Source organism: Cotesia typhae, unplaced genomic scaffold, assembly GCF_013202065.1.
Source record: "Cotesia typhae breed Kobodo isofemale line unplaced genomic scaffold, CoteBio_Ctyphae scaffold_152, whole genome shotgun sequence".
NCBI classification, from domain to species: Eukaryota; Metazoa; Arthropoda; class Insecta; order Hymenoptera; family Braconidae; genus Cotesia; species Cotesia typhae.
Genome location: NW_027423776.1, coordinates 4,291,679 through 4,314,650, shown reverse-complemented (window position 1 = coordinate 4,314,650; position 22,972 = coordinate 4,291,679). Strand labels below are relative to the sequence as shown.

At 29.9% G+C, this 22,972-nt stretch overlaps 4 protein-coding genes and 1 long non-coding RNA gene across 12 annotated transcripts; 3 read left to right on the top strand and 2 right to left on the bottom strand.

The window, feature by feature from the left end:
- Positions 1-56: 56 nt before the first annotated feature.
- Positions 57-3,277, bottom strand: LOC141536324 (uncharacterized). Of its 2 annotated transcripts, XR_012480719.1 has the most exons (4): positions 3,177-3,277; positions 1,239-1,433; positions 1,074-1,181; positions 89-937 (listed from the first exon to the last, which is right to left on the bottom strand). It is a non-coding gene; the product is annotated as an uncharacterized LOC141536324 (long non-coding RNA). The 2 variants fall into 2 exon arrangements; XR_012480718.1 differs by lacking the exon at positions 3,177-3,277 and having other exon boundaries at positions 57-937; positions 1,239-2,698.
- On the top strand, positions 2,787-7,640 carry LOC141536308 (uncharacterized). Of its 4 annotated transcripts, XM_074256746.1 has the most exons (5): positions 2,787-3,238; positions 3,699-3,867; positions 4,696-5,220; positions 5,814-6,335; positions 6,654-7,640. In XM_074256746.1, exons 2-5 carry the CDS (start codon positions 3,709-3,711, stop codon positions 7,401-7,403), a joined length of 1,956 nt encoding a protein of 651 aa, XP_074112847.1. In that variant the 5' UTR covers positions 2,787-3,238; positions 3,699-3,708; the 3' UTR covers positions 7,404-7,640. The 4 variants fall into 4 exon arrangements, with proteins under 4 accessions (XP_074112847.1, XP_074112846.1, XP_074112849.1 ...); XM_074256745.1 differs by lacking the exon at positions 2,787-3,238 and having other exon boundaries at positions 3,616-3,867; XM_074256748.1 differs by lacking the exons at positions 2,787-3,238; positions 3,699-3,867 and adding an exon at positions 3,918-4,163 and having other exon boundaries at positions 6,654-7,638.
- Positions 7,641-9,447: 1,807 nt separating this feature from the next.
- Cog4 (conserved oligomeric Golgi complex subunit 4) lies at positions 9,448-12,366 on the top strand. Its single transcript, XM_074257146.1, has 4 exons — positions 9,448-9,615; positions 9,691-9,888; positions 10,185-11,888; positions 12,035-12,366. Exons 1-4 carry the CDS (start codon positions 9,526-9,528, stop codon positions 12,290-12,292), a joined length of 2,250 nt encoding a protein of 749 aa, XP_074113247.1. The 5' UTR covers positions 9,448-9,525; the 3' UTR covers positions 12,293-12,366.
- Cycy (cyclin Y) lies at positions 12,340-16,233 on the bottom strand. The gene is made up of 4 exons (XM_074257162.1): positions 15,059-16,233; positions 14,728-14,948; positions 14,305-14,591; positions 12,340-14,213 (listed from the first exon to the last, which is right to left on the bottom strand). Exons 1-4 carry the CDS (start codon positions 15,288-15,290, stop codon positions 13,925-13,927), a joined length of 1,029 nt encoding a protein of 342 aa, XP_074113263.1. The 5' UTR covers positions 15,291-16,233; the 3' UTR covers positions 12,340-13,924.
- A 1,541-nt stretch (positions 16,234-17,774) lies between these two features.
- Positions 17,775-22,175, top strand: Rab5 (RAS oncogene family member Rab5). Of its 4 annotated transcripts, none has more exons than XM_074257165.1 (6): positions 17,775-18,096; positions 20,078-20,246; positions 20,350-20,501; positions 20,625-20,841; positions 21,127-21,278; positions 21,450-22,175. In XM_074257165.1, the coding sequence occupies exons 2-5, from the start codon at positions 20,084-20,086 to the stop codon at positions 21,237-21,239; spliced, it is 645 nt and encodes a 214-aa protein (XP_074113266.1). In that variant the 5' UTR covers positions 17,775-18,096; positions 20,078-20,083; the 3' UTR covers positions 21,240-21,278; positions 21,450-22,175. The 4 variants fall into 4 exon arrangements, with proteins under 4 accessions (XP_074113266.1, XP_074113269.1, XP_074113265.1 ...); XM_074257168.1 differs by lacking the exon at positions 17,775-18,096 and adding an exon at positions 18,206-18,335; XM_074257164.1 differs by lacking the exon at positions 17,775-18,096 and adding an exon at positions 18,350-18,520.
- The last annotated feature ends 797 nt before the right edge of the window (positions 22,176-22,972 follow it).

The window sequence follows — 22,972 nt, the reverse complement described above, 5'->3', positions numbered from 1 at the left end:
TTAAAATTAGTTAGAATCTTAATTTTTAGAGCAAAATATTTTATTTCTTGTTAAATAAATAAACAAAATAATAAGCTTAATTTACTGATAAATATCTATTAAGCTAATCTTAGCTACTTTTTTAGATATTGTCATAAAATTTAATTACAAGTTCAAATACTCGTAGTACTATTAACTAGATAAAAATTGAATCTATATCAATAAATGGAGAACCGGTTTTTTTGTTCGGTTATACTGCGAAAACTACTGAACCGATCGGAATAATACTTATACCATAAGATGCAACGTGTTTCGGAGAAGGTTTCATTGTATGACATGTTGATGATTACTTATCCGGAGTATAAATTTTTTTGATTTATAAATAATAAATTTTTTAATTCTATTAGTTATGTTTATATACTAAACAGATTTCTTCGCTTATGAGACCTGCAATTTTTTTAACTGAAACTTTCAATGCTCATTACAAGTTTTTTTTTTTTATATTAATTATTATTCATTTTTGTAAGAAAGACACGGGAATTTTATAATAATTGCATATTGAAAGTTGCAATGAATATTAGCCAGAATAATTACATGGTTAAAAGGTAAAAAGCCAATTCGATAGAATTGGGAATCTCTGCAAGTCAAAACAATACTTATATAAAATAAAAATTAAAAAAACAATAAGATAAAAAATTACCGTTAAAATCAAAATAAAAAGTATACTTATATCTCGTGTATAATCGTGGGATTGCATTTAATCTTGTCGGCGTTAAAATCCATCGGAGAGATAGTAGCTTACGGCAGTGTAGCGATTCGTTTAGAAAAAATAAAAGCGTCCGAATCATATAATAAGGTCCACATGGTAGTAGCAAAGACTTTCATCTCCTCGAATGAGGATAAGGCGTACTCTGTACTCACCAGAACCGGGCAATCAACCCGGAGGTCAAATGTACGTCTAAGGAAGAAGAAGAAACAGATCTTATCGCGTATCCCAATGTTAATCTTTTTTACTTTTTTGTCTTGGGGTGACAAATTTTTCCTTTAAATTTTTTGCTTTACCGTTTCATTCACGAAGATAAATTTATTCTTACCACTAAAGATTTACGATGCTGAAGAAATGCGAGATAATTATTGATCTGCTTGCGTACAATCAATCTGATAATCTTTGACTCTAGCTTTAGTTCCAACCCTGACTCTGACTAATAATTAATAATCATTTTAATCATGTACTCGTTACATTTGATCTACATAAATACCTGAGTTTGTTAACAAGAATAATTGAAGAGTTGCGTGTTAGATGCATCAATAACATGTTGTACATATACCACCTGAAGTCTTTGATGCTGCAACAAATTTTAGTGAGATCGATGGCGTTGATAATCGGTTTATCAACGACAAGCTATCATTTTCATCTCACTCACGATTGTAAACTTTCTTGTGTTGTGCATCACCTAAAAATTAAAGAAAACGCTTTACTGAGCAGTTATAACTAAACTTTACTCTACACTACTTACGTTAAAGCTTGGATAGAATAGAAATGTAATATATAAACATGATATAGCTTTCACTACAAATTATACGACTACAGAGGTCAGACGTCAACTCCCTGAAGTCATTTTAATTAATCTACCGTACGATCTTTTTAATTGTTATTTCAATTAAGCTTTGAGCGGTGAACACATAAACATATAATGAATATAAAGTCTACATCATTTAAGGGAACCAAGTGTAAGTATAAAAATATTTTTAGTGTACGAACTCAGACATCCCAGTTAATTATCTCCGTACAGATTAAATTTATTATAATTTATAATTGTGAAAAAAATTTTTATTCCGCAGGTACTTAAATTTTGTTAAGAAGACAACTGATAAAAGGATTTCTTCCGTCATTACTCGACAAAAAAAGAAGTACTATTAAAAATAATAAAAGATACCGACAAATGAAGTAAAATGTAAGTTACAAAAGATTTTCATGAAGTTGGCAGACGTTTTTTTTTTTAATAAAAATTTTTTACCTAAGAAAATAAAACAATAACTAAAACTCGTAAAAATTTTATAAATTTATAATAACAAACAATATTTTATACAATTAAGCAAAACTCGCGAGGGATTGTTAACGTATTATAATATATTTAATTACGATAGCACTTACAATCATGCAATTGCAAGAACTGATGTACAAATGTAAATATGTCAATAAATATCTTTAAAAAATGGTAGACGTCCAAAAATTTTTGATTTTTTTTCATTAATTAAATTACAACTAAAAAGTCATTTCTAAAAAATTTCACTTATAGTTTTTTTAATTTTTTACATGTGAAATTTTTTTTTAATTGTTTAATTGAAATTTTTTAAATAAAAAATTTCTAAAAATTTTGAAATGTCAGCTAACTTAATTTTCATTATAAAAGTACCTAATATATTTATTGAGCTATAAGTTTAATTATTAGTTTAATATCTTTTTTTGATACTCTCCAGCACAGTGTGTAAATAAACTTCATTGACCGGTGATTGCGATATGAGATTTTATACCAACATTATGTTCAATTTATCTGGCAATAATTGCAACTATGAAACGCGCAAATTGAGTAAATATTAATTGATAAATATTTCTTCATTATAAAATACTTTTGCGTTAATGCTTTTCTTTTTAAAGCCCAATGAAAAAGTAATGAATCAACTCAACTGGGAAGCGATAAAAGTAAAGGGATAGCTGTTGTAGTTGTGAAGGTTGTTTGTATTTAAAAAAAAAAAAAAAAAAAAAAAAAAAAAAAAACGGTACACGAGGTCTGAATAATATTTACCTAAGTACATTGTGCTTTGAATACGCTAATGGAGCAAAGGAGCAAAACCAAATGTTAACTGTACACATACTTTAAGATATTGTTTCTTGAAGAGTATTAGCCATGTATAATGCACAAACTCATGACATGTGGACATATGGTTTATATATTTATGGTTATGTATGTAAGTATACGTCGTATGTATAATAGTTGAGTTAAATATATGTGAGTTTAAAGTTTCTGTTGTTGAAGTTAAGGAAAATGACAGATTCAACTTTAGACAATTCAAACGTTGTGATTATGCACGCAAGCACACAGGTTTATGTCGAGTAAATACTCATGAATATTTGCCAACGTTTATGTAGTACGCAAGGAACCGATTAAACAAGCAAATCTGATGTATACTTATACTCATCGCACGAGCCGTTTGTAAACATTGTGGTTGCATCTTCCTGCATATCGAATTGACACTGGTACGTATAGTGATAGTTGTTGTAGAGTTTGCTTTTTAGATAAAGTAATTGCCACTGGTTTCTTCCTGTTAGTGTTGGTGAATCCCGTCTATTACTTACTGGGTACTTTGCAGGCTTGTATGCCTTTGAAGACTATTATATGTATGAAGAGATAATGAAGGCGCTGAAGAATAAATGTTAAGATTTTGTGCGGAAGAAACTTGAGATAAAAGCCGAAACAAACTGGTGAATGGTAGAGGGAGAGTCTGCACTAGCTGAGATCTTTCGCAGGTGGCAGTCGTCACCCTGACAGATTACCGCTAAGACTTACCTTGACTCTTACACTTTTTTATCTAATTCGTCTGGCTCTTGTTCTTAGTCAATAATTAACTCACTAAATTTTTATGTCAATTAATTTATGTCGTGAAGTGAGATTTAGATTTGTTTTAATATTGGATTTTATTTTCGTTACTTGGAATAGTGGAGCTTTGATGGAGACGGTTCATATTAATGTAACAAGCGCTGTCAAAGATTTATTGAAAGATGCTTTGGTATCACCGACATTCGCTGATGTTTTATTGTGCTGTTCGGGAGGAAAAAAGTTTTTAGCGCATCGATTAGTGCTATCTGCTGCTAGTCCGTATCTTCGTGTAAGTTTTTTTTACTGTTAAAAAGCTAGTTACTTACTTTAAATGTCACTTGTTGTGTAATCCCGTTGGTATTAGATGGATGGAAACAGTTAAGTAATAATTATAAATGCTGTGTAATATGTCTTAGCTTCCGTACTTAATAATTGAAAGCTACACTTTTGCTGGCTGCTTAATGCTCCAGGTGTTCATTATTCTTCTCTATGCTTAATTAAAAAGAGATATGTCTCTTCTCTACGCATCACTTGTAGATAGCAAATAAATTGCTCATGACTCATGATTAATAATTATTTTTTATAGTAAAGAAATTAAGATTTATCACTCAATTTAAAATAATAGATTTTTATTTAATGACTAATTAATTTAAAGTAAACATAGAAACAAGAAATATGATATAAGCAAAAAAAATTTATAGTTTCTTATTGCATATGAATGAAACTTTGACGTGTTTTAATTTATCTATAATAATAATGCATCTTAATTATCTTTTAAACATTTTTTTTTACTTTTTAATTAAACGATATTTATTTAAATTAATTTGAATAATTATTTACTCAAATTTTTTTGTAAGTAAATTTTTTTCCGCAAAAATATTTTTTTTTTCAGATTTTTTTGTATTCGGCAAAATAAAAAAAAAATTTACTGTAAATTAAATAACAAAAATTCAATGAATGAATCAAATAATCTATTGGACTGTGTAACAAAAAATGTTATTGATTTTTTTTTTCGGTCCATTAATTCTAAGGTTGATTGAATTCTTTTTGCGTAAGCGTAGTGAAATGATTCGTTGAAAAAAAAAAAAAAAAAATGTATTGTTTTGCGTGTGTTTAGGAAGTTCTTTCGGCACACGGAAAAATAGCAGGTCAATGTGAACCGATTACAATGATATTAGCAGAGGTCGAGGGCAATGATCTAGCTTCAATCTTAGGATTTCTCTACACTGGAAGTGTCGCGGTGCCTCAAGCGAGATTAGAAGCTTTCTCAAGTACTGCAGATGCTCTTAAAATTAGAATACCTCCGTTACCATATGCTTTGAAAGCTCAAACTTTATCTGATGCAAAAAATAATTTGAGCTATAAATCTTACGCACATGTAGATAGACCAGAAGATTGTCAACAAGTTGGTTTAAATTTAAAAATTATAAATAAAACACATTGTTTACGTCGATTACTTATGTCACCGCATCAAGAAATTTCAGATAATAATAATATCAATAGTATTCATTGCAATAATGATAATAATTCATTCAATAAATTAAAATCGTATGTAGCAAATCGAGTTATTGCTTCTCCGTGGTCTCAATTAGTTCAGCCAAAATTTCAACCAATCCTCAAGAATAAATCTTCGAATCTTCCTGTAAGTATAAATTTATATTAATTTTTAAATTTAATTAAAATAAGAAATTACATAAAAAAAAATTTTGTTAATTAAAAATTAATTTAGTTATAATTTTTTAAAATCCAAAATCGTAAAAGTGAATTTTATTAAGCGAGAACGGCGTAAAATTTAACTGTGTATTTATTACAGTCATTAACTCGTTAAAACATGAAGATTTTTCAGGAATCGTGCGTTTACTATTCATCTTAAATAAAACTATAAATAATGAATCTTAAAGGTTTTAAATCTTAAAACTAATGCTTCGAATAATGTTTTGATTCGAATTTATATGGTACTTGATCAAACGGAAACAGCAATCCGACAAGCACGATTCATATATAGGTAATAATTACTCCTATAGTGAAAACTTTTAAAATATACCGTTACAGTAATAACACAAAGAAAATTGACATGAAATCTTGGGTAGGCTTTAATAAAATGAATTGAATCGTGATGTTATTCTCAGGGGTAAATTAGTCTAGAAAAATATAAAAGATAAAAAATTAATACAAAAGACTGAAGTCTCTTTAAAACGGTAAGAAATGTAATATATATGACAAATAATGTTCCAGGATAACATTCCGGCGAGTTTTTATTCATCTGATGGGTACGAGTCTTCGCGCATTCACCACGAGCCAACAAATTCTTTGAACACCAGTACAACCACTGTAGGCGTTGAAAAATTATTTGTTAATCGTGTCAGCACGGAAGAAACTTATAACAATAATTTAAAAACATTAGTAGAGGCTGCTACCACAAAAGACGATGATCAATCTCGTGTCAATTGCAACGATAGCATTGCTGAAAATGAAACAATAAATTTATCTTCAAGATTGCAGCCGGTAGCGAAAAATAATAACAGTCAATTAAATTATGATGATAATAAACTTGATAAAGAATCGCTGAATTGCTTAAGGGGGCAAGTTAGTCTTGGCGAAGTAGATGAATCCAAATTGGGTACCGTTATAAGTCATGATGGTAACAATAATCGTAATGACACTTCAGATGCAACCGAATATATTCCTACACTAGTTTCGGAAAATTTCAAATGTAAAAACTGTGAAAAAATTTTTACCTGTGAAAAAACGCTCAAGGTTAGACATGTTGCACCCTTTTTCACATTAATCTTACGTTAAACGCGTATTTGAATCAATTTTAATTTTAAATTTAAATTTGATGTGAAATTCATCAATTTTTTTTCTGTAAAAAATTTGCTTCGTTTTAAAATTTTATTTATTTTTTTAAACTTGAATTTTTTTAATTAAATATACTAAAGCAGATTTCTTTTAAATCGTAAAAATAATTTTTAGTAAAATATTCCTCGAACAAGATTGTAACAATGTAATTTAAACCTTTCAAAAAGGAATAATAAGATTTGATGTTGTGGAGGTATAATTTAGCTATGGTTACAGGTTCATCGTAAAAGTCATTTCAAAGAAAAACCTTTTCGCTGCGTCGATTGTGGTAAAGAGTTTTCGCAACTTCGGAACTACAAATACCACCGCAGCGTACACGAAGGTACCGGAGAATTTGCAGCAACTTGTCCTGAATGCGGTAAATCATTCAATGATCGTGGATACTTGGGCTCACACATGAAGATCCACCGCAATAAAAAAGAGTACGCTTGCGATGATTGCGGGAAGAGCTTTAATCAGCGTGTGGCGTACAATATGCACGTTCGTATTCATACGGGAGTTAAACCTCACCATTGTGAACAATGTGGAAAGGATTTCTCACGAAAAATGCTCCTGAAGCAACACATGAGGACACATTCTGGAGAGCGTCCTTATCAATGTCACATTTGTAATAAAGCATTTGCTGATAAGTCTAATATGACTCTTCACACACGGCTTCACTCTGGTTTGAAGCCTTATCAGTGTGACATTTGCTCTAAGGCGTTTACTAAAAAACATCATTTGAAGACACATTTGAATTATCATACCGGAATTAAGCCCTATGCTTGTCCTAATTGTAAATTAACATTTTCACAAAGCAGTAATATGAGGACTCATTACAAAAAGTGTGTAAATAATGCAAATAATACTGAAACTAAAAAAAAAAGTAATAATTCTTTAGATGAAAAGATAAAAAATTATAACAAAAATATTGATGATTTTTCAAATGTTTTAACACCTCCTCACTCAGTCCGTGATATTATGTGAAAAATATGTTTTAAGTAACATTTAATAAATTTTATTACATGTATTATCAAATACTTTTCTTATTTCTTAACTTTTCTTGTTTTATTATTTTTTATTGTACTCTCGTTAGTTTTACCACTGCTTTTACCATCATTCTTGGTACCATTTTTATTCTACACCGACAAAATTAAACATCAGATTAATAAATGCAACAAAAACAAAAATAAGCTTAAAAATATATTTACCAACTTTTTGAATATTCTTGTTGTCTCTTCTTTGTGATAATCGATGATTTTTCGGTGCAAATGTCTTACGAGCCCATTCGTCTCTTTCAGATAACCAAATCCGCTGATATTCAAAAGCTATCAACTCTTCCATGGGTATATATGAATCTCTTTAAATAAATAAAGTTAATTAAATTAGTTATAGCGTGAACAAAACTTTTATAGCCAATTACTTTTCATATGATGGTGTGAAAACTTTCAAGGAGGCATATTCTGAAGAAATAATATTATCTGGTTTTTTAAATGGAACTGCGGGGATCCAATGAGTAAAACTATTTAAAGACATACTTGAATATTTGAATAATCGAAGCTGTTGAAAAAATTAAATACTTTATATTGCATGAAATAATATTAAATCACTTAAAATGACATCTCTAACTGACGTCTTATGTTTTATACAAACGGAAGAAAGTTTTATCAATTCAATAATTGTTTTTATTTGAACAAAAGACATTTTTAAAAATTCGAATCATTAAATTACTTTACTTCTGTAACTTCTGTAACCTTTTTATTCGATTTGGGATTTTCTGATTAAAAAAAAGTATTGATACAAGGGAAAAAGTATTGAAAAGAATTGATTTTCTTGTCAAGTTTGTTTTTCGTTATACCACTCTGAACATTTTTCAGCAGATTTAGAAAACTTCAAAATCCGAGAAAAAAAATTAAAAAAAAATTAAAAGTGACAATCATCGATAAGATTTAATTATTTTCCAATAACGTTAGATCAAAAATTAAAAGAAGCATTAAATTATTTTTTTTCCAAAACTACATACAAAAACAAAAAAATGAAATTGTTGTTCGCTCCATTTTGGAGCAATGCATAAACTTGTGAAAGAATACTCAAATTCTCCTGAATTTAGGATATGTAAATTATTTAAACGTGTAAAAAATAAAAACACATTCCATTCAAGTCTACTGTTTATAAATCATTCTTTAAAAAATGTTTTTAGCTACAGTGTAAATGAAAATAAATTCAAACAAATTAATAATACTGAAGTTAGCCGTCAGCTGTCAATTTAAAAAATTTTAATAACAAATCAATTACAATAAAAAAAATGCTTTTAAAAATTTTCACTTGTAATTTTTATTAAATTTCACATGTGGAATAATTTTTTAAAATAAATTTTTTTTATAATAATGTAGTTAACTAAATTCTATAACAATTGTTATAGAATTCTAAAAATTATTTAATATCTGTCAACGTCAGTGTCATACAAATTCTGTTTTAAATCAATTGCCCCAAAATTTTTGAAAGTCACTTTTAATTTTTGTTTTTATTATTTTTTTTTTTTTTTTTCGGATTAAGATATTTCCTTAATTTAAAGAAATATACCCTGATAGCCACCTTACCTATAACTTACTGTCAATCTACGTCCGCAATTTGAAGCAAACTTGACGGAAAGAGTTGGCAAAGCGAGCGATTACCTATTAGTTACCTATAACTTACTCTGCAAATAGACGTCAAAACTTGTTGTACAAGTATTTCCTTCAAATTGTAGTAAAGTTGAAAGGAAATTTAACTACAAGTTTGATTGTTAACTTGTATTCAAGTTGCGGCCGTAGATTTCTGTCAATTTGCTTACAACTGTTGTTGAGTGAAGAATTACCGCCAACTTGATGTATAACTTAACCGTAACTGCTGGGAGTCAACACTTACTGAGAAAGCGCTGGCTATCAGGGTATATTACAAAGATTACTAAGAGACTCCTATGTTACTAGCAGTCGACTAAAACACAGCCTTTCATTCATAACCTCATAAAAAATAATAAAAAAAATAAAAATGACGTTGACAAGTAGGATGTACCGCTGATCTATGTTGATTAAATTTTATTTGTATATTTTAATAATAATTGTTAATCATGATCCACAAAGAAATAATTGGTGGTGTTGAAATTCCAATAACTGAAGAAAATTTACCAGAAATATGCAGAAAGCTCGACGAAGCTGAGGTATGTAAAAAATCAAAATAATTTTTTACAGTGCTAACATGTGATGCATTTTGATAAAAATTTTTGTTAAATTAGGTTCGCATCAACAAAGAATTGGAGCAAATGCTGCAAAAATATTGTTACGTTGAAGCTAAACTCCAAAGTATCAATAAAATATTGCCAAACGTTGCTTTGATTCGCTCAGAAGGCGAAAGTTTTCGTGACACCATAGAAAAAACTAATAGATTAGCTGAAACAGTCAGTGCCAAAGTCAGAAAATTGGATTTAGCAAGGGTAAGAATATATTAGTTTACTTAATTTTAAAATAATGCTGAAGTTAGCCGTCAGCTGTCAATTTTAAAAATTTTAATAACAAATGAATTACAATAAAAAAATGCTTCTAAAAATTTTCACTTTTAATTTTTAGTAATTTTCACATGTGAAACTTTTTAATTAATTTTTTTTTTTAATGATTGCATTATTATAAAATTTTAAAATAATTTTCAATGTCTGCCAACTTCAGTGTCATGTTTTAAAAACTATAAAAAAAAATAATTTTTGCCATTGAATTATCAATTTTTTATTTTTAGAGTCGAGTATGCGAGTGTCAAAGCAGAGTCCACGACATTTTAGATCTGCAACTTTGCTCAGAAGGCGTAGCAACTGCTTTGAGAAATGAAGATTACGAACAAGGAGCAGCTCACGTTCGCAGATACTTATCAATGGACCAAAAAATCCTAGAAAGAACTGCTGATGATGTATCGGAAGACCGAGTCACTATTGCCGGATCTTTAGCGACTTTGCAACAAGCAGCTTCGCAGCTACGAACTGTCGTCACCAGGAAATTTGACGACGCAGTAATGTCTGAAGATCTTGCCTCAGTGGAACGTTTCTTTAAAATATTTCCTCTATTAGGAATGCATGATAAAGGGTTGGGTAAATTTTGCTTGTATTTGTGCACAAAGCTCCAAGAAACTGCGCAAAAAAATTTGCGTTCTGCTTTGGAAATCAAACCAAATGATGACAGAGCTTCTGTGGTGTATGCTGACACGATGACGTTGTTATTTGAAGGGATTGCTCGGATAATTGAAATTCACCAGCCGATCATTGAGACTTATTACGGTCCGGGAAAGCTGCTGAAGACTGTGACTATTTTACAAAAGGAATGTGATAGACAAATTAAAAAGATTTTTGCAGAGTTTATGAAAAACCGGGGAATTTCTAAAAAAGTACAGTCAATTAACGAATACATGCGTAAGCAGATGACCGAAAAAACAGATCCCAAGACTCTGGATTTATTATTGCAAGAGTTAACCCTGATGCACACGCGAGCTGAGTTGTACATACGATTCTTGAGAAGAAGAGTAGTCAATGATTTAACCGTCGCTAGCTCAGATGAAGAACTGTGTAAGCAGCAGGTCAGTGAATTTGAGTCAATGATTAAAAACTCTGAACTATCTCATGCGATGCAAGAAGTACTGGGCGCTTACCTTGCGCTCGAGAGATACTTTCTGGAGGAAAGTGTCAACAAGGCCTTGGGAATGGACACGCTGGACCAGGATCAGCAGACGTCGAGTATGATTGATGATGTGTTCTACATTGTTAAAAAATGCGTGAGACGTGCCATTTCTAGCTGGAGTGTTGATGGAGTTTGTGCTGTCGTCAACATGGCATGTGGTATTCTGGAAGGCGAATTCGCAAACAGATTAAAGTCACGGCTGCGACAAGGATATTCTGCTGGGTATCTAGACTTGGCTCAGGCCTACAGCGCGCTGCAAACTAGTATACAGCAAGGTCGTCTCCAGACGTCAGACACTGAGTATGCAAGACTCATGTTTTTGGCTTATTTGAATAACGCAGATGTCAGTATTGAGTACGTGGAAACACTGAGCAAAAGCCTGACTGCAGACATCGACGCTGCATTTCCTTCGTTGCAACAAAAAGATCGGGATAAAATTGACAGCTGCTTAGCGGGTATGAAAGGTGTTACAACTACTTTACGTGCGGTTATTGATTACGGAATGGAACAATTGAGATCGAGTGCTGTTAAACCTAGAATTACTCCTTGGGTAGACTCGTTTCTTTCAGTTAACCATCAAGTTAATGAAGATGAGCTACTTAGATATGAAACAGATGAACCCTTTGTGCAGACTCTGGTGATGAATCTTGAAGGTTTGTTAGAGGCGTTCAAAAGCAGTTTAACTACTGCAAATTATGATGCATTGATTGGAATTCTTACGTCTGAAGTAACAATACGATTGGAAAAAGTTGTTTTAAAGTCGACATTTAATAGGGTAAGTTTTATACACAGGGTCATGTGGGACAAGTGTGCGCAGTGGGTAAGAGTACGCACATTTCCCCCATATAATATAAATGTTTTTATTTAAATTATTGTAGCAAATAATTGAGCGATAAAAAAATTTATTTTGATTTTGTACAGGCTGGAGGACTTATTCTGGATAAAGAAATAAGATCATTGGCAAGTTATTTAGCCGCTGCAACTTCATGGTCAGTGAGAGATAAATTTGCTAGGCTTACGCAAATAGCTACAATATTAAGTATCGAAAAAGTTGAAGAATTGGCTGATTATTGTGGTAGTGATGCCATTGCGTGGCGTTTGACACCTGCTGAAGTTAGAAAAATAGCGGCATTGAGAACAGATTTACGTCCTGACGATATTAAAAAGCTTAAATTATAATTTTAATTATAATTATACTTGTAATATATAACATTATTCTATAGACATAAGTACAAATATTTTTATTGACATTTTTCAGTGTCGTTTTATCTAACATAAAAACCCTTGTATCAACATTAGCACAGTTATCAATTATACGTAATTAATTACGCATACATTATTTTATTATCCGCAGATAGTCGATTATTATATATATTCAATTAAGTTTATGATTTTTTTTTTTTTTTTAGATTGTAAATTATTCATCAAGATATTGAGGCAAATGCAAAAGATGCGTGATGCTTTGGAACTGTATTGCTTTATTTATTTGTTTAAAATTTTATTTCTAATCTCAATTAGTTTGGACGTCTATTAGTTTTCATATACACAGACGCAGATATTTTAAAAATAAAATAATAATTCAGAGTAAGAGTGCATTCACTATATGATTCGCTCGTAAGGAGAAACTGTGTTTTATAAAAATATAGAGAGTAGGGCTTTTAATATAGTCCCGTTCGTCCGAGGATGGAGCAACATATATACTTTTATATTTTTATATATATTTATATAAATTGGCAAAAATTACTTTCAAAAATTGTCCTAGAAATCGTACAAGAAATATTTTCATTTGCTCAGTAAGCTGTTGGCGTATACAATGATTAAAATAAGCAACAAACTTTTTTAATCAGCATGTCATTAAATTTCTAAATTACAAAAAAATGGTTTTATCAGAATTGCACAGAGTTTTATTTAAATTTTTATGAAGTTTTGCAGTTAGTCAATAGACAAAAGATAAAAATTACAATATATTTTCCTTTTGATCTAATTCTCATTAGTCATAATTACATCTAAACGAATACTTTCGTACTAAAAAAATTCATCACTGGTTAATTGACTGAATGAAGTAAATCATCATTTTATGATGAATCATAAATAATCATGATTATAATTTTAAAAAAGATTACGTCTTATGACGATTTAAAATAAAAAAATTACAAAACTGATCTTTCACATACTCATACAAATACAAATATAACAGACATAACACACACACGCGTACACACATTAGTATTAAATCTAAGCCTTCAGACGAATGGGTCTATCTTTATCTATCGCTTTCAATTTGTCAGCAACGTTCCTATTAAAATCCAGACCCCCACGTCAATTGATCCGTTTAAATATAAGATATAATTCTAAAATACGCAAAAAAAAATTACAATTCAATAAAAATTAAATGCTACAGTAATATCTCAATCAATTGACGTGAACTTTATTATTATTCTCTTTTATTTGGACGATAATTATCAATTAAATCACCAATATCGCAGTTATAAAATCACACCTATGTGTCTTTCAATAAGAGTATAGTAATAAAACCTGGTAACAAATCACTTTCATCACTCATATTTTTAGAGTCTATTTTGTTTATCCACTCTATCAATATAGAACTCGATTGTGTTTAATTTTTTTTTCCTATTTAAACGATGGAATGTCAATATGCTACGTTCAATCTATTCGTAATAATTTGTTTTAAAAAAAATTTTTTTTTTCCCGAAGTCCCATCGTCAGAAATACATAATTCATGCTTATAAAAAAATGAAAATAAAAAGAAGTCTTGTGTATTTTCACACGTACTTTTAAGCGTTTGGCATCTTACGAAAGAATGGCTATACTACGTCTGGGACCGCCCATACAGACATTATCCAAGCTCGACCATTTTTTAATACCATTACGCAGTGCTTCGGTAGTAACCTTGTCTTCGTAGACCCTTGACATTGCTTCAAGTTTTTGAGCTTTATCTTTGCTCAACGGTTCACTGGGGAATGTTAATTCGTTGGCTTCAGCTAGAGTACGGAGATCAAAGTAGTACTTTGCATAAACACTTGACGGCACGTTTATATTGAATTGAAGCATCTCGAGGAACTGTCTTTCAAGTTCGTTCCTAAGAATTATTATAAATTTTATTTTCTTTAATAACCCAGAAAGAAGAAAGAAGAAAAAAGTATTATTAGTTAATTAGCATTAATACATACATATCTTCAACGGTAATATCTTTAAGTATTTGACAATAATCGACATTCCATACTGCTTGATCGTCCCACACCTTTGAGGCCAAAAGAATAGCACCAAGAACAATACGTTTCCAATTAGCAGGCGTTATATCTATTTCTGCATACGTCAATAAACGTTCAAGGTATACAAGCGTTATGATTGCACATTCAGCAGTCAATTGAGCAGCGTTAAATAATGTTCGAACAAACTTATATATTTGCTTATGCTCAGGATTGTGCTTATCGTAGTCATCCGCAATTCCGTCTCTCTGTATAAATCAACATTGTTACTCATACAAAACCATTACATTACATTACATTTAATTAATACAATATCATATCATGTAATAATGTAAATAATAAATGATGATGATAAAAAAAAAAAAAAAAATTATACAAACTTACAGTTAATGGATGGACTTTTTCGTCAAATATATCTATTTGCCGTTGCGAAGTTCGATTCTTAATGTGATAATATATAGCCAGTGCAACACATTTAACAGTATTTTTCAAATTTGGCTGAGACACTGTACTGTCGTCCAAATAAATAGTACTACAGCTGCTGCTCTTTTTTAAAGGCCTCGTATCAGCTATTTGATGTTGACTTTTTTTTCTTACCATACCATCTGAATGAAAAAAAATTATTATTATTAATTCAGTAAAATAATTACAGATAAAAAATAAATAATAATTAATAATAATGTCAACGACAAAATACTTTTGACAATTTACATACTTTCGATGGCTTGTTTCGATCGCTCCATAAATATCGTCCCAGCGCAAGGATGCAGTGAAGGATCTGAATCCCAGTCTTCCGGCTCTCTTTCACTTATATGCTGTAAATTAGTGACACTGAATTCGCCTTCAGGAAGATGTTCCTCAAGACCTCGAGTAGTATTTTCGCCAATAGGATCCTTTCTACCTCCTTGAGGACTAGAATATCCACAGCAGCTATTTTTATTACCCATTGCTGATGTAAATCGAGCACCGTCAACGTCTAGAAGGTGTCTAACGAAAAATAATTTCGCAATATAAAACTATTTCTATAAAAACACATCCACGCCCGATTATATCTACTTGGCGTTGTATTTGATAGTGTAGTGTTAAAATCGACAGGTTGTTATCGCCGATGGAAGCGGAATACCGAGTTCCTAGATTGTTCTCACATGTCGGTGACCCGCATTAAACAGACTCGATCAGCTGATCGAGATATTATCTCTGTTATCCTGATAATAAATGCAGAGAGCCATCGTGAGTGTCAGCCTTCTCTTCATTCTGCTTCTGTCATTATCCTGAGTGACAAATACATCAGTATGTAAAAAGAAAAAAATAATACAATAGGTAAAAAATATATTTCTGAACTCTATATTCTGTTTGTATCCTAAAGAGGTATTTCTTTTTATAATTTATATATATTGTAAATATATAAAGGTATTAATCTTGTTAATAATGTAAGCAGAAGCTCCAGATGAGATCAATCCTGTCTGTTTGCGCCTTTTTCGTTACAGCTTTGTGCTAATTTTAATTAAATCACCGGACATTAATTAAACTAATATATCACATGCACACCAACAACTGGGATGTCATTTAACTATCAATAGAAAGTCTTTTACGGGAATTAGCCGCACTACAAGACATCCCAAACGTTTTTATGTCCGCCATTATTTTCAGTATTCAGTACCACGTCTTCACTACGGTTCATTTTTATTTATAATAATATTTTTACTCATTATTATTTACACTTGTAGAAATAGTCTTCATGTATAAAGATATTAAAAAAAAATATATGTATATAATATCTAAATATATAATATATGAAAGGATAGAGGAGAAGAGAAAAAAGGAGATGAGAGATTGACACACTATCAAGGCGTTGGAGTATGCCAAATCGTGGTTTAGTTTCAATGTGTAAATGTATGAGACCGCGAGGTGTGGGCATATATTTCTCTCACTCGCTCCTCTTCTCGCTCTTCTCATCCATAAAGAAAAGAGAAGTGACCCCCGTTGACTTGGTTACTTTTTTATATCAACACTAGATGTCATTTTATTTAATTCTGAAAATTGAAAAACAGTAATGGTTAGTACTTTTTTTTTATATTTTCATTTTTCATACTTGTAAATTATTCATTTTAATAATATTCATTTATCAGTATGATAAAATTGGTTTCCTTGAATTTAATTATCGATCATTATGATTTTTACCACACTGTAAGTATTATCATAATATATAATGTCTGTCAATAAATTTTATTTTAAAAAATATGACGGTAGAATTAACAAACGTCTGATAATTTAAAGAAAATTTTTAACAAATAAATTATTATAAAAAAAAATAAACTTAGTAGTTTATGAAAATTAATGTAGCATATATTTAATAATTTTTTAAATTTGATAACAAACAAATGATAGCAAAAAAAAAAAAATAAAAAAAAAAATTAATATCTAGAAATTTTTAAAAATAAAAAATGCAATTTTTTAAAAATAATTTTTTGGAACAAATCTTTTTGTTAAAGAAACTAAAAAAAATTGTCAAGTGACAGCTAACTTGAATGTTATAAAGTTTTTAAAAATTATAAGTGTAATTTATTTTTAATATTTTTAAATAAAAGCAAAAATGGTCAGATGTCTGATTTCAGCATTATAAAAAATTAGTTACTTAAAACAATTTTTCAATTTATTTAATGATAAGTATCCATTGCAATAATAATAATGACACTGAAATTGGCAATGAAAATTAACTATGACATTTAATTTGGCTGTCACTTGACAATTTTTTAATTTTCTTTAATAAATTAATTATTTTTAAAAAATTGCATTTTTAATTTATTAAAATTCCTACAAGTCCATTTTTTTAATAATTTTTTTTTACGATAATTTATTTATTAAAGAAATTTAAAAAAATTGTGAAGCGACAGCTAACTTTAATGTCATAAATTAACTTAGCAGATAGTTGATAATTTTAAAAATTTTTGTAACAAATAAATTATGGCAAAAAAAAATTGACATTTAGAAATTTTAAAAAACTACAAATGCAATTTTTTTAAAATAATTTTTTGGAGCAAATTTATTTGTTAAAAAAAATTAAAAAATTGTCAAGTGACAGCTAACTTTAATGTCATAAATTGGCAGACATTAAAAATTATTTTAAAATTTTATAATAATGCAATTATTAAAAAAAAAAAAAAAATAATTAAAAAGTTTCACATGTAAAAATTAATAAAAATTACAAGTGAAAATTTTTAAAAGCATTTTTTTATTGTAATTCATTTGTTATTAAAATTTTTAAAATTGACAGCTGACGGCTAACTTCAGCATTAATAATAATAATAATAACAATATGTTAAAATTTTTAGATTATACAGAAAAAGGAATTCAAAATTTAGCGCCACAGGAAGACATGAAAACGTACATCCGTGATAGTCGCATCAAGTTGCGTTGTGGCATTGGTTACGAATCGTGATCGTGATGATTCTTTTCATTGTCCATGGGACGTGCTGGTACCACTTGAACCTTGAAAAAAAAAAAATAATAATAATAATAAACAACTTGGAATAAAGTATTAAAAGTCCAAAAAGATAATAGTGATAACGAGGTGAAATCGGTAACTTGTTAAGATAAAGTGGTGAATAATATATAATTATTTGAGTCTGGTTTGTTGATTAAAAAGGACCTAATAACTTCTCATAACGAAACGGATCTAGCCTGGAACGGTGGAGCGAGTGAGAAAGAAAAACAAGGGAAATCTGTCAGTAGGAGAGAGACTACTGGTGACTGGTGAGTGTTTAATACTAAAGAGAGAAGAGAGATAGAGGCAGAGGCAGAGGGAATGGTACATACAGAGTAGTGTAGTGTTGTCGGCCATGTTACATTAGCAGGGATGGGAACAAGGCAGCCAGGCACTACCACCAGAGTAACATGCACATCAGTGAACCAGTGTATTGCTGCACATACGGATGATGGTGTGTGGAGGGTGCGCTGATTGAAACAACCAGGGATTATATCTATTCTATAGTGTAAGGAGCAGTGCAGAGAGCAGTGCGCTGACAAACACCGCCGCCGATTCATATTGATACTCATTTTATTCGTGTGGATGTGTCTTTGTGTGTCTATTATAAAGCACAAATTTTTATTATTTACTGCTATTTTTATAAATCCTGACAATTTGCTGCATTTCTTTACATCCTGCGTAACATTATTGGTAAATTTAAATCACTGTGATTGCTGTATCAAGTAACTAGTATTGTATTGTGATAATCTGAGTTTATTCCGTTCGCTTCCGCATTTATTTACCTACATTAATAATTACTATCATTTTAATTTACTCATTCATCAATAATTTTATTCTAGGTCTGTTGGTTGGTGGTGGTTTATTATTTGCTTATTATTGGTGAGCCGGTAAGAAGAAAGTGGCGCAGCAATTAAATACTCGTCAAGAGAGTTTCAAAAATAAATAAATAAATTTTTTAAATATATACGTATTGGATTGTATTGGCAATACACAAGTGTCAGTCACGCTAGCTCGTGAGTCACACGACACTTGTTTTTTCTCCCATCTCCATATTTCTGATGTCACTTTTTTTCTCTCTCATGCCACGACGAGGTGACTCGCTTTGTCTTGTTCTTTTTCATTGTCGCTCTAATTTATTGCTATTGTTGAGCATAATGATTGGAAAATGTCATTGCTGTAAAACAGTATCAAATTAATTCACTTTTTAAAGTGAAAATAAACAATTGGTTCCATCTGGGCTGTATCTTTTCTTCGAAGACATTTAGTTACTTGTTTGAAGTACAAGCAATGTTTTTAACTTGAGTACAGTTGTGTAAATTTATTGCTTTAATACAACTCGTGTATGTCTACGTATATTATTATTATTATTAATATTTATGAATTTGTATATACATCCAGTATTACTACGAGTGTAATGTTGCGTTAGATCGGGTCATGAGTATGAGGGAGCTAGCGTTTCACAGGACGCCCTGAAGAAGGGGCGGCGGCGCGGCGATCGGATAACGACGGCGACGTCGGCGTCGTCAACGGTTCAAGCTGGTAGAGAGGGACTAAGTGATGGCAAGTGAAGGCGAAGGGGGAACGGGCGAGTAAATGAAATGTCGTAAAGACGTATACATACATCTTCCTTTTTTATTCTTTACTAACTGTGTGAAATACCTTGAGAGTGTATATATTCAGTACTCTGCTTTTTGGTCTCTCTTCTCTGTTAAACTATTATCTTAATTGTGATTATTGTTACTATTATTATTGCTAGTTATCATCTGTGGTGTGAGTTGATTTTTTTTCTCCATAATTATAATCCGTTATTCGTGGCAATGTTAAAATTTTCCAATGAATTTGGTCACGCGGCATACACTAGCTTTGTTGTTTCTCGTGGCTCCATATTATACTATGTACATAGATGTATAACGATCGTGTGCTTTGTCAGTAAATTATATTTTACATACATGGAGTAATAATTACACGGCTGTGTGATGAGAGTGTTATTTATTAAAACAAAAAATACTTTTTTTTAGCTATTTAATTAATTGTTGATAAGTTTTTTTTAGGCTTAGATAAAAAAGAGAATTGTTTGATAGTTTAAAAAATAATAATAACATGATTATATTTAATGTGTAACAAGGCTGACAATATGCGATTGATTTTATTTTATTGTGTATTAATTAATCTACTGCATACTTGTGTTTATTTAATTAATAATTATTTATATTCATAGATAATAAATTTATTTTTTCATTTGTTTAGATTGTCATGGCTAACCGGGGAACGGTAGCCCAGAGGCCAAACGGTACTCAAGGCAAAATTTGTCAATTTAAATTGGTGTTGCTTGGTGAATCTGCTGTTGGAAAATCAAGTTTGGTACTAAGGTTTGTCAAAGGACAGTTTCATGAATACCAAGAAAGTACGATAGGAGGTACGTTATTAAATAAATTTATAAAAATAATTTGTTGTCATTTTATTTACTCAAGTACTGTATAATTATGATTAATTAATCTTTATTTTTATGATTTTTGTAGCTGCATTTTTAACACAGACAGTATGTCTGGATGACACGACTGTTAAATTTGAAATTTGGGATACGGCGGGCCAAGAACGTTATCACAGCCTTGCTCCAATGTATTATCGCGGCGCTCAAGCTGCCATTGTTGTTTATGACATACAAAATCAAGTTTGTATATTTATTACTTAACGATATTTTTAAATAATGATTGTCATTATAAATATAAATGTGATTATTGATGTCAAGGTGACAAGCAAGTAATTGATGATACTAATTGTCTTATTTTCGTAGGATACATTCGTACGAGCCACAACCTGGGTTAAAGAACTCCAGCGACAAGCAAGCCCGAGTATAGTGATAGCTTTGGCGGGTAACAAAGCTGACCTAGCGAATAAACGTATGGTTGACTTCGAAGAAGCTCAAGCTTATGCGGATGAAAACGGTTTACTGTTCATGGAAACATCCGCTAAAACCGCCATGAATGTCAACGATATATTCCTAGCTATTGGTAAATATTAATTATCATTAGAAGTATTGTAACATTTTAAATACCAAGCATCTGGATTCGGAACATTAGCTGCTATCTCGTTACACGATAGACGGATAAGTAGCACGGTATGCGCGCGTGTCATTAAATAAATCCTTGTTTCGTAATTACTGCAAATGAAGTTCTATGAATTCATATACTTTTTGAGTTTAATGGTTTTAAAAATATAAAGAAATGCAGTTATTAATAGAAATATTTCTTGAATTATTATTGTAGTAATTTTTTTTTGTGTTATTTATTTTTTAGCTAAAAAACTCCCAAAGAATGAACAAACAGGAAGTGCTGGTACAAGTGGCCAAGGTCGTCGATTAGTTGAATCCGAAGGGCAAAAAGCTACGACGAGCAACTGCTGCAAGTGATTAGTCAAATCCGTAGGTGTCGCGCGTCTTCATTTATCGGTAATGATAATAAAAGTTATTTTTACACTTATTTTGCGATTATTATTTATTATTTCAAACGTATCTTAATAATTGTGGTCATTATTATCTTTTTTTATGATGACGACAATTTACGTTGTCATTTGAAATATTATTATTATTATTTAAAGTGATTATTTTTTTATCTTTTAGATGTTTATGTACTGTGTACTTGTCAAAGTGGCAAGTACAATGTGTCAAGGGATACCAATTGAATTTGTAATAATAAAAAGTGATCATCTAAGATTTATGAACCACAAGGAGTGTGTTTAAGCAGAAATAATGGTAGCTAATGCTAACTACCATCAACAATAATAATAATAATAATAATAATAATAATAATAATAATAATAATAATATTGATTATTAATATTAATAATAATAAAAATAATGATAATAAGAATAATAATAATGATAATCATAAAAAAAAAAATTTTTATTCAATTATGGTCGCTGCAATTACTAATAACATGGATGAGAGAACATTGAAGATCAGGACGACGCCGACAGTTATCACGACGATTTATGACCGATCCATTGAATACTTGAGACTTTTTAAGTGCAAAAAACAAAATAACAGAATTAATAATACTAATAATAATAAAAAAAAGAAAATAATAAAAATTAATTAATGAGTGTGTGAGTATGCGGTAAAACTCGACCGAGGGTATCTGTGAAAGTAATAATAATCAATATGTCACAATGCATCCGATAATAATACCTATTTTGAGTATCGGGTCTGTTGGAGGAGAGAAAGAGAGCGAGAGAAAAAAAATAAGAAAAGGCGGTGAGTCCCGTTTGTTATTTTAGTAGTAATGGGCGGTGTTCGTTATAAATATATAAATATATATATATAAATAAATATATAAATACATTATATATATTATTATTATTATTATTATAAATCATATGTGTAATATGATTTATTTAATAAGGATTAATAATTGATGATGATAATGAGGATATATGATTTAAATACTACAGTTTTATGTGTATGGTAAATAGTGATATAAATTAAAAAAAAAAAATCCAACAGAAAAAAATATGAACTTTTTGGCATGCAAAAAAATAATAAAACTTTTGAGATAGTAGGGGGCCATTCCTGCTGCTATTATTATTATAATATATATTTTCTTCGTCAGATTGTATCGTGTAATAACTATAACTTTAAAGCATATTGTATATTAATTTTATTGATAGATCTTGGTAAATTATAAATAATTATACAAGGAAAAAAAAACAATTTAGGAACTTTAAATCTGCTTCATTTTTATCTTATTACATTTTATAATTATAATTACAGTTATTATTATTATTATTATTATTATTATTATTATGACTATTTTATTTTATTACTATTAACTAACATAAAGTTGTTTATTTTTATTAATATTTTTTCTTTAATTATCTGACTGTCGTGATAAATTTTTATTAGAGCCTGATAAAATACAGTTCCAAGCGCTATGATGACTTTTGTTGATTGAACAAATTTAACCGATAACTCATTACATGTTTGGAATATTATATATTATTAGTGCCAAAATTCTATGCGGGTTTTTAAATAATTTTTTTTCTTTAGTTATAATTTTATTTTGCTCATTGTAGAAATTATATTACAAATTTATTTAAAGATAAATTTGCTACAGCCGATGTGTATTACGTCAGTGTGATTTCAT